Genomic DNA, 10,972 nt, shown 5'->3' with positions numbered 1-10,972 from the left:
CTGATGTGCCAGGAAAACTGGAGCTTCTGTAAGCTACCAATGTGCACTGACTGATGATCTCAAGTAATTCTCAGAATGAACTTCACTTTGCCCTTATCAGATGGAAGTACATTACTGAGATAAGATATCAACACATGTGTATAATGGTATTCAACTGTAGCAAAGGGTTGACACCAAAATACCTATCCACCACTTTCTGTCATAATCATTGTCTTAACACTTAAATACACCTGACAGGCTATTAAGCTACACATATGTATCAAGACTATAGCCCGTCCAGGGCAAAAGATGTAAAGAAAAATGTACCAACCATGACAGAGACAACCGTGGGCACGAGTCATACTTGTGTAGTATGTAGGAAAAGTATCGAACAAAACCAAGAGGTCATCATGTGCGATTGCGACAAGTTGCAACACCGCACCTGTCAGTCAGGTAAAAATAAATCATATTTACTTCCATGAAATGTCATGAAGGTTACATTCTTCAGGCAGCATTTATCTCTCTGTGTGTGTGTGTCTGTCTGTCTGTCTATGTGTGCGTGTGTGTCTGTGTGTGTTTATGATGTTAGGTGGCATATGGCTCTTGCGCTCAGAAAGAAGTGATATAAGCTTGTGCCCCCTAGCAACTCGTTTTGGAATTCCCAGCCCGTCGTTTGACATCAGATATATCAATTGATTCAGGTCAACCGAAGTGAAAGGTTTTCATTAATTTTGATAGGTAATTATAGCCTCCATTTAAAGTGACTGCGATGATTTAGCAAGCATATGCGTGTAATATGTTTTAATCATTTCGAATATAAGTAATGATAATAGATGTGTCTGTTTTGTACAGGCATCAGTAGGGACCTGTTCCTGAAAATGGTGAGAGGAGAAGCTGAAGAGGAGCTAGAGGCGTGGCACTGCGCTGACTGCTCTCAGCCTCACATGATGGATCAGGACCTGATCTCCACACCTGCCAGTGAGAGCATTGGGCTTACAGACGACCTCGAGGGGGACGTGCCGCGCAAAAGCGAAGGTAAAGAGCAAAGAATGTACAATTTCGGTCTAGAAATGGCCCCAAATCCTTAAGTTAAACATTTTAAGCAATGTATGCAAATATGTTTCCTGTAAATTTTGATTAGCAGAGTTTGGTGGGTCCAAAACCCCATTGATATCTGAGAGTATTTTTGTCGTATCTCACGTTGGCCATGATAACTTGAAACATTAACAAGTCCAGTGCACAGAAGACATAAATATACACATTTTGGTCTAAAATGAAGAAAAAACCTAAAACTAATAATTCTAAAGGTACCGGTGTATATCGTTACATAGTATGCCGAATAGTTCAACATTCATACAAATAATGTAAAAAAAAAATTTTGGTGCCGAGTTGTCCTGGTGCCGAGTTGTCCTGCCTGGTGCCGAGTTGTCTTGGTGCCGAGTTGTCCTGATACCGTTGCAATTAGTCCTCCGACAAGAACTTGAACTTGCAACATAAAACATTTAATGTAACAGATAATGGTAATAACTTACCCGGAGATCCGTGCCCGATGGCTAATTGCAGAAACCCATGTACTACTCGTATTTATGAAACTATTTGCAATCCCTTTTTTGCTGCGTCTCGTAATCTATCTCTGTAATGTGGACGATTTCTTTATTTCATGGTATTAAATGAACGATCTACCCTTTTGTCTTAGGAATCGATAGGAGACTCTACCGCCGTATGGTGAGCGGTGACGCCGACGAGCAGTTGGCGGCCTGGCAGTGTGAGGACAGCAGTCGGATGGAACACGACCCGACCTCCCAGCCTCTGGCTGAAAGCTCGAGACTTTCTGACGACCTTGAGGAGGATGTGGGTGATGACCTCAACGGGAACGGTATGATTTGTTTGTTTGAATACAAGGAAACAACGTTTCAAAAATTATGTATTTTCATTATTATAAAATAAGTTTCTTAACTAACATGTTCAACTTCATAACTACTGGTATCCAGTACACTGTGTTAGATTATAACTTACGTGAAATTTCAATTCAAAAAATCTTTTAGCCAAATTGACTATTGATTCTTTTATACAATATGATTAAAAATATATATATATCTATCCCCTCCACAGAGCCGGCCTCCCCTGGTGCAGAAAGCAGCGATAGCCTCAACGACTTCAGTCACGGCAGTGTTTCATCCGTCGAGGATGTGCAGGAGACATCGTTGACCCATCCAGCCGATGGGCCAATAGAAGACAACACCGACGACCCCGACGCGTCCGATACACCTGTCACCTACACTGTGGTAGAGGGAGCGACAAGAAAAGGACGGGACATGCTGGTGAGCAGTACGGGCTACAGTTACACAGTGAAGCCCGTAAAGCAGGGGAACGGACAGGCAACACACTGGCGGTGCACGAAGAGGAATGGCAGTGTAGACTGTCGCGCTATCGTGACACAGAAGGGGGAACAGTACCAAGCGGGGTTTCACAGCCACTGCCACCCACCAGAACTGTCGGCAACCTTGCAGGCCCAGGTCACTGTTCAGCTCAGGACGAAGGCAAGGGAGCAAGTCTTTGAGCCAGCCTCAGAATTGGTCGATGAGATCCTTCTGCAGGCTGGACATCACCCGGGGCTGCCCAGCCAAGCTGCGTTGCTACGTCGGGTCAACAGGGCAAAGGCGAAAATGAGACCAAAGGAGCCAAAGGACCTCGAGGACCTCATGAACTTCCAACTGGACGAACATTACATTCCAGAGGACTTCCTTCGGGCCGACATTCCGGTGGGAGTCAAACGGAGAAGACGCCACATCCTGCTTGCCACCCAACAGCAGCTGGACCTCTTGGGCCAGTCGAACAGCTGGTATATGGACGGCACCTTCAAGGTGGCGCGACCACCATTCGTGCAGTTGCTGTCGGTCCATGCGTTCCTCAAGCACGATGGTAACATCAAAATGGTAAGAATAGAATTTCGTTGTATTATCCCTATAATTTCAGTTAGATGTGCGTTGTTAACTCGCACATCATGGCTATTAATGGATATTACTTGTAAAGTGTAAGAATTGTGTTTTCGGAGTTAGTATTGATGTTCATCATTGATATTAATGAGTATTACTCAACTTGTTAAGTGTAAGACTGTTTTTTTCGAAGTTATTATTGATGTTTGTCCTATTCTATTATAGGTCCCACTCGCATTTGGACTCATGTCTGGGAAGGCGAAGGGGGACTACCGGGCCATCCTCAGTGAGCTGCTGGACGCACTGCCTGATGACATCCAAGTCCAGGAGTGCGTCGTGGACTACGAAGATACGCTGTGGCGCGTCGTCCCTCAGCTGCTGCCGACCGTGCGCATGAGGGGCTGCAGCTTCCACTGGAAGAAGGTGGTCTGGTGGCACGCCCAGCAGTGTGGACTACAGAAGCCGTACATGGAAGACGAGCGGATTCACAGGTTTGTTTGTTTGTTTGTTTAGAATCACAATTGTATCTGAAGTCTCTGTTGACAATAATATATGTGCGTGTGGTTGCTGATGTGACGGATAGGTTGTTATATGGCCTTATATGTTTTTGATTATACGTTTCAGGTGGTTGCGGAGACTGCTAGCCCTCCCGTACCTCCCCGCAGCTTGCATCCCTCCAGCCTTCGAGGAACTGCGGGCCAAGGCAAGGGGGTCCAGGCAACTGACCGAGCTGGCAGACTACGTGGATAACACTTGGCTTTCAGGTTCACTCTGGACCCCACGCCGTTGGTCGGTCTACGGTCTGTCCGTTCGGACCACCAACGACGTGGAAGGTTGGCACAACAGGTTGAACCTGAAAGCCAAGAAGCCCAACCTCCCGATGTACCTGCTCATCTCTCTCCTGCACCGGGAAAGCCAGCTGGTAGCAGTCTACACTCGGCAGGTCCCAGAGGGTAACGTGCGCCGGTACCAGCGGGCCACGTACAGGCGCATCCAGGGCCGCCTGTTCACAGAGTGGGAGAAGTTTGCGGCTGGCGAGACGACTGCCAAGATGCTGTTGGAGGTGTGCTCCAAGATCTTCGGACCACCCGGGCACTAGTACATAGTTGCGATGAACGGTTACTGTAGTTTTTGAAACTTTACTGTAACTTTATGTTCGCAATTTTCATTGTTATCATGCATGATTCCTTTCTGTGAATCATACACCGTGAAGTCAAAGTTCATCATATAAAATCAAAATATCCACTACACCGTGTAATTTGCTACCGTGAAGTACACTATTTTTTGTAAGTTACAATGTACGTAACTTTACTGTAACTTTATTTTAATTGTTTATTATTTCTAGTTTGTATCGAGTATTGTATTCTGGGTCTGGTTACTCAGTAGTTGTTTCAGTAATAGTCAGTAGATATTTTTACTTAAGACAGTTAAATCGTTCAGTTTAATGATTCAAAGAACGTGATAGTGACAAGGTGATAGTTGTATTTTATATCAATAGTTCCGTTTGTCAATAATCAGTCAAAAGTTGCGATGTGGGCTAGTTTGTACTTGTTGTTTGGCTGAAACGCGCATCGGTAATCAACCTGATTTTCAATCAGAGACCGCGTCGCTTTGTCAGACAACGTCTCTCGGCACTTCACGGCAAGTTCATCAAAATATCCGTGTAATTTGCTACCGTAATTTTTTTGTAAGTTACAATGTACGTAACTGTGATTTTTGTAACTTTACTGTAACTTTATTTCAATTGTTTTCTATTTCTAGTTTGTATCGAGTATTGTATTCTGGGTCTGGTTATTTAGTTGTTTCAGTGATAGTTAGATATTTTACTTAAGACAGTTTGATCGTTCAGTTTAATGATTCAAAGAACGTGATAGTGAAAAGGTGATAGTTGTATTTTATATCAATAGTTCCGTTTGTCAATAATCAGTCAAAATTTGCGATGGGCTGTGGGCTAGAAATGATTCAAAGAACATGAACGTGTTAGTGAAAAGGTGTTTGTTGTATGTTATAGCAATAGTCCCCTTTGTCAATAAATAGTCAAAATTTGCGATGGGCTGTGGGCTAGTTAATCTTAAGTTAGAAATGATTCAAAGAACATGAATGTGTTAGTGAAAAGGAAATCGACAACACAATACAATACAACAAAAAATTCCACGCCATAACTGGTAACAAATTCAACATTTAAAATGGTTCGGTGATGATACAATTCGGGTGTCTGAAAACTGTCGAGGAGAATTGCATCTGAAAAAGAAAATAAGAAGTCGAAATTAAAGCATTGAAATACGAACCAAACCCCCGTAGGATGCCCTGTTGGAGGCTCGGGCCGAACCGTCCTGGCCCTGAGGCCGAAACGTCCTGGCCCTGAGGCCGAAACGTCTTGGACCTGAGGCCGAAATGTCTTGGACCTGAGGCCGAAACGTCCTGATTTGGGAGGGGCCGAACTGACCATGGGCCGAAACGTCCGACATTCTGAAGACCTCCCCCACATATCAAATATGAAGACAAGTCACCCAGGCCTTCTCAAGTTATCGTGTTGACACACACACACACACACACACACACACACACACACACACACACACACACACACACACACACACACACACACACACACAGAGAGACACACACAGAGAGACACACACACACACATGTAAATGACAATGTAGACCTAGCCTCCTTCGCAGGCTTCCTAGAACGGCAGCGTATATATTTGGGGGACATGGGGGAGGGGGTGACGCAAGTTCTTTAACACGGGCCAAGGTTCTCCAATGCCCGCAAGGGAGTTTCGCTACCGAGGAGGTTATGTCGCCGAGGGACGATCGCCTTTCTATCTTTCTTTCTTTCTAAAGGCGATCGTCCCTCGGCGACATAACTTCCTCGGCAGCGAAACTCCCTTGCCGGCATTAGAGAACCTTGGCCCGTGTAAGAACTTGCGCCACCCGGTGACCTCACCCAAATATATACGCCGCCGTTCTAGGAAGCCTGCGAAGGAGGCTAATGTAGACCAACCACGCTGAAAACTTCCCGCATGCCCTTGTGTGGTCCGTTCAACATCACGTTGGAAATGGATGCCGTGGCTCGTCTATACCGGGCTGTTGGGCGGTTCTGTCGGATCCACGCGTCTTGATACTTCTCCAACTTCCCGATGATGCCCCTCCTTCTCCACGCAGGTGCAACTCTTCCTGACGTGCTGAAAAAGGCCTTCCCTCCCTCCGTGATAGTAGCCATCAGTAGTCCTATCTACGAAAATACAGGCTCTTGAGTGTGCATATGTGTGTTTGTATACGTGTGTGTGTGTTTGTATACGTGTGTGTGTGAGCGTGCGTTTGTGTGTGTGTACGTGTTTGTGTGTATGTCTATGTGAGTGTGTGTTGTATATGTGTTATATTTCATACTCTAAATGTACTAAATTTATATGGTCATAATTTTACGATGTGGACCTGACAACATTGTCCTCATAAGACCAAAGTACGGTCAAGAGTCACAGGAAAAGTAATGGTGACCCCGAAACCAAGACAGGCTTGACATATAATTGTATGCGTTAAGCTCATAATTAAAAGGGGCCTTTCCTTTTTATTTTAGGACACTATTAAGTGTTCACAACTTACAAGCCAGCTTTTTTTAACTCTTAGGCCTGACCTAGGCACTTGCAAACGTGCTGAAATAGGGCGGTAACGTTTAAATGTTATCAAAACTCACCACTTCTTTTCCCACCACAGCCAGGAATATCGAGGTGTCCGGATCATCAATGAAGGAATGAAAGAACGCGGGCAGGTAGTCTGTGTCGCCATAGATGTCCTTAGACATGCGTATTACAGCGTCGTAATCATCGTGCGAAGCAAGACGAAACGACGTACCCTGTTCAGCCATATTGTAAAGAACTGTGGGAGGGGGGCGTGTACCTGTTGAGCTTGTTTGTCCCGAGAAATACTCCACGCAGGTGGTTTACAACAGTTGAATGGAGCTTTTGCTTGCCCTACATGAATGGCACAAACCCCACCTGTTTTGTGACGGAATAGAATTGTCTTAGAGTCATGTCACGGCCAGGATTATAAAGTAGTCTCGCTGAAAATACATACAACGTTGATACGTGCAGGACAAAGGTCTAGTGGCGTCACGCGCGTTAAAGGTCAAAGGTAATGTTTACAGTTCGGGTTGAATACCCTGTGTCTTAGCTGCCCTGAAGCGTAATGTATACCATGATGGTAGCCTGGCTTCAAATATCAACAACAAGGGACTGTTTCAAATATATTTTTTCACTTGCAGAATGAATGAATGGATGGATGAATAAATGAATGCATGAACATTATTATGTCTTCTGTCGACAATTGAATTCTAGCATGTTGGCTCTCAGTGTTGATGCCTTGAAAGCTACAGAAAATAAATATCCTAGCCAGTGCCCTATTTCCCAGTATCTACTTGGGTTCGTGTGAGAGTTGCATTTGCAGATATATGTAAACATGCACATTTTTGCATGCATTGGTGTATTTTCATTTTTTAGTTGTCTCAACAACTGGAAACAAATTCCTCAGAACAATTAGCTAGAAGCAGTATGAAATTTCGTCGTTTGAGACCGTTAGCTACATATACTTCGTATACCCCATTGTCACTCTTACAGTGTTGCTCTAATGATTTGAGACTGACTTTTCAATTTCTCTTCACACTTATTTCTACACTACATGATGAGCCGCATAAACATGATCGCTATAAATCGTTAACATAAACACAATACACGGTCTTCGACAATGGGGTGGGAGGGGGATGGATTGGGGTAGAGGGGAAGGGAGGCATTCGGCCCCAAACGACCCAATTCAAGGTGTGGTGACGCTCCGTAAAGGACAAAAGGTACTGATGATGAGGTAAACTTGAAGCTTCAACAACTGGCCCATGCATTTTGCTTTCACCAATAAAGTAATGGATAATAAAATAGATGCTAAAAGTAATAAATGCTCACAGTTGGTAGAAACATGTTACCTTGATAGTGGAACGCTCCAATCACAATGCTTATTATTATTTTACTAGTTCTTTTAAGGTTAAGTTATGGTAGACCGGTAGGGCTGTCGCCAGCAGACGGGGCTGTCTATGTCACTTGTAGCTTGCAGGTACGAGTACTTGGCCCGGGTACCAAACTAGGTCGTTATATGGCTTTGTTCTTTACATGTTAAATGGCAAGCGTGAACATAAATAGGGGCTGTGTGATATGTAGGAAACGCATACATTATTCTTATACTTGTGATTACAATGCATGACAGTTGATTTAGCCTAAAAAATTATGCTTAGAATTTTTACCACGTTTGGATCATTGCTAAGTCATGACTCAGAGTTAACCGTTAAATATAGGGAGCGTTATCAGAATCAAAGGTTGCTTATGACCTCAACGGGCAAAGTCCGCCATTTTGTACAGTCTTCGGACAGAAAAAAAGAGTCACAAACAATATTCAGTTCCAGTTCTTGAGGTGTCAACCTACAAGCTTCAATCAATATGTCTGAAGAGGCTTCATCTCCAGCTGCAGCTGCTCCTCCAAAAGCAGCTGCAGATCAGCCGACACCTGCACTGGTAGCAGAGGTGGTTGAGAAAGAAGAGGGAGGGGTCGGGGGAGTGAGGATTCGTATCCAGGACCTTGGTCTTGCAGCTGCAACCGTCGTCGGTGGGGCGACACTTGGAGGATCCTATATTACCAGCCAAGCCACCCAGTCGCCGGTAGGCATCGTTGGAGCAGGGTTTGTGGCCGGGGCCATGAGCCTTACAGCCTTCTACATGGGTAACAAGAAAGACGCAGCTGACAAGGCAATCCGCAATGCTGTGGAGAAAGATGGCCACATCAAAGTAGACAATATCGAAGAAGGGTCTCTCCTTGTGGACGTTAAGTTCCTCTCAGAAGTAAGATTTCAACCCGTCTGTGGCTAATAATATAGTTTTTTTAAGAACGTCTCTGGATGAATCAATTTCATTCAGTAGATTTATTTCTATCATTATCTCAGAATAATTTATTGTAAATATATCAACTTATCTTAAACAAGATCTTATAATGATTTGATTGTAAGTGATTGGGGTATCTGGTTAGTTGACGCTCATGTGTATACAATCTATTGGTACAAAGGGAACATTAAATACCATGCCAAGCCACAGAATGATAAAGATATTGCATCTGATAACTGTGTTCCCAGGCTGGCTACTGGGTCCTTCGTACCTTCAATGAGAGGATCCACCAGGGGACTGACCGCACCTGTCTGCAGCTGCTGCTGGAGGATGAGCTGCAGAGGATCGGCTGGACCGGACCGATCCAAGTGGGGCTGGAGGGGTGGTGGTTTACTAATGAGGAGGGACAGGAAGGGGAACAGGACGATGAGCACGAAGAGGGAGTAGGGACAGAGGAGGAAGGGGAAAGATGGGAGTGGACAGGGATGCTAGAAAAACAGGTACATTGCATGATGAATTGTATTTATATACATATCAGAGAGTGAAATATACTAGTATTCAATTTGTTTTTCCGAGAATGTGTGTGTGTGTGTGTAGTTAAACAGGATGATTTTGGAATAGTTTATTTATGCATGAGAACGTGACGTAAATTACAGTGGTAAAAACCGGGTTTGCCCGTAAATATTGCCGGCAAATCTTTAATAAAGCTGTTATGTCTTTGTAAAGCATTGAGCTAAACAATTATCTTGTAATACAATATTTTCTTTTATGATAAGGGGATACCATGTATTTACACAAGAAGCATTTTGAGGGTTGGTATAAGTCAATGTTTAAGAAATTATATGTAATCGAAGAGCTGTGGACAGCAGGTTTTTGGATCACTGATGATTGCTAACAGTGACCTTTTTCCTACGGCTTAACTTACAAATGAATAAAACTATCCAATCCATATCCTTATAGCACACAAGTCATGGAATACAAATAAACTGGTGATAACAAGTAATCCTTCATCCCCTGTTCTGATCACAGTCAGTACAACCCAGTGTGACTACAGAAGGAGACTCAGGCCTGCCTGAAGACGTGTCCTCTGTAGCAGCCATGTCCTTCGCTTCAGCTGGAGAGGTGGAAGAGGGACCTCTCAAGTGGCTGAGAGCCAGGCTACAGAGGCACAAGGACTCACCAACAGCACAGCACCACATCAAGACCTACAGGTCCTGGGAGGAAGGAGCAGAAATCCTGACCAACAGTGAGTACACTGACCTGCAGGGAATAACGGCCTTGGTACAGGGATTCATGTTGCATGGCCTTGTATCACCAAGTTTCCCAAGTACAGTACTGTATGAACAGTCATGGTTGAACCTAAATAAAGGCAAACTGAAGCAGCTGACGACCTCCCAGCTACAAGTTGACCCCATGGACAGCACCTGTCTGCTGCTAACAGCTCTACAGCTGCCAGACGGAGACAGCCGGGTGCAGACCCTACAGCAGGTGGTTCATGCCACCCTGCAGCACGGACCAGGAGACTGGCTGTACCAACACCTGCACCATATCTACTGCTACCAGGGGTTGGCCATATGGGATGCAAGTCCTCAGCCAAAGCCAACAATGATATCAAAACTTTTCAAGAGGGGTGACCTACCAACAACCAATATGTCTGCTTTGGCTAAAGCCCTGTCCGCCATGGCTAGTTCCCTTATGTACAAACAGGACAATTTGAACACTGTTTACTACACAGCCAAGCTGTCTAAGGAAGTGTCTGAGACAGAAGTCATCAGACAGTTTGAGCACTTCCTCAGGCTGGCACCAGAGTGTGATCTCTATGTGCCACGTGCTCACTACCGCCTGGCCACCCTGTACAACCAGCAGCAGGACAGACAGAAGGTGATTCACCACTTCACCAGGGGGCAGCAGAGGGAGGCCAACAGGCTACCTGTGTTTGGTGAAGTCCCCAGGTTCATCAAAGACGCTGCAACAAAGGCATATGAGGAAGTTATGGCATAGAAAACTTACAAATAACAAATCAGTTGAGGAGACTGTAACTTGGTCACTTGACAGATCTCATTCTGACACAGTATAAAAGTAAGAGTACACCATTAAGAAATTGACTTTGTCAACTTTCAATTTTTAGGCAACAGAC

At 44.6% G+C, this 10,972-nt stretch overlaps 1 protein-coding gene across 2 annotated transcripts; it reads left to right on the top strand.

The window, feature by feature from the left end:
- Positions 1-303: 303 nt before the first annotated feature.
- LOC136424250 (uncharacterized) lies at positions 304-4,962 on the top strand. Of its 2 annotated transcripts, XM_066412781.1 has the most exons (6): positions 304-432; positions 832-1,014; positions 1,676-1,855; positions 2,092-2,915; positions 3,141-3,406; positions 3,540-4,962. In XM_066412781.1, the coding sequence occupies exons 1-6, from the start codon at positions 312-314 to the stop codon at positions 4,012-4,014; spliced, it is 2,049 nt and encodes a 682-aa protein (XP_066268878.1). In that variant the 5' UTR covers positions 304-311; the 3' UTR covers positions 4,015-4,962. The 2 variants fall into 2 exon arrangements, with proteins under 2 accessions (XP_066268878.1, XP_066268880.1); XM_066412783.1 differs by lacking the exons at positions 304-432; positions 832-1,014 and adding an exon at positions 1,404-1,550.
- The last annotated feature ends 6,010 nt before the right edge of the window (positions 4,963-10,972 follow it).

This window comes from Branchiostoma lanceolatum, chromosome 18 (assembly GCF_035083965.1).
Source record: "Branchiostoma lanceolatum isolate klBraLanc5 chromosome 18, klBraLanc5.hap2, whole genome shotgun sequence".
NCBI lineage: Eukaryota > Metazoa > Chordata > Leptocardii > Amphioxiformes > Branchiostomatidae > Branchiostoma > Branchiostoma lanceolatum.
This window is presented reverse-complemented; position numbering and strand designations above follow the sequence as displayed.

Excerpts from the sequence above, each read along its gene's own strand:
- LOC136424250 (XM_066412781.1), top strand. The coding sequence starts at position 312 with ATGACAGAGACAACCGTGGGCACGAGTCATACTTGTGTAGTATGTAGG. Across the intron at positions 433-831 it reads ACACCGCACCTGTCAGTCAG|GCATCAGTAGGGACCTGTTC; the intron begins GTAAAAATAAAT and ends TGTTTTGTACAG. Across the intron at positions 3,407-3,539 it reads GAAGACGAGCGGATTCACAG|GTGGTTGCGGAGACTGCTAG; the intron begins GTTTGTTTGTTT and ends TATACGTTTCAG.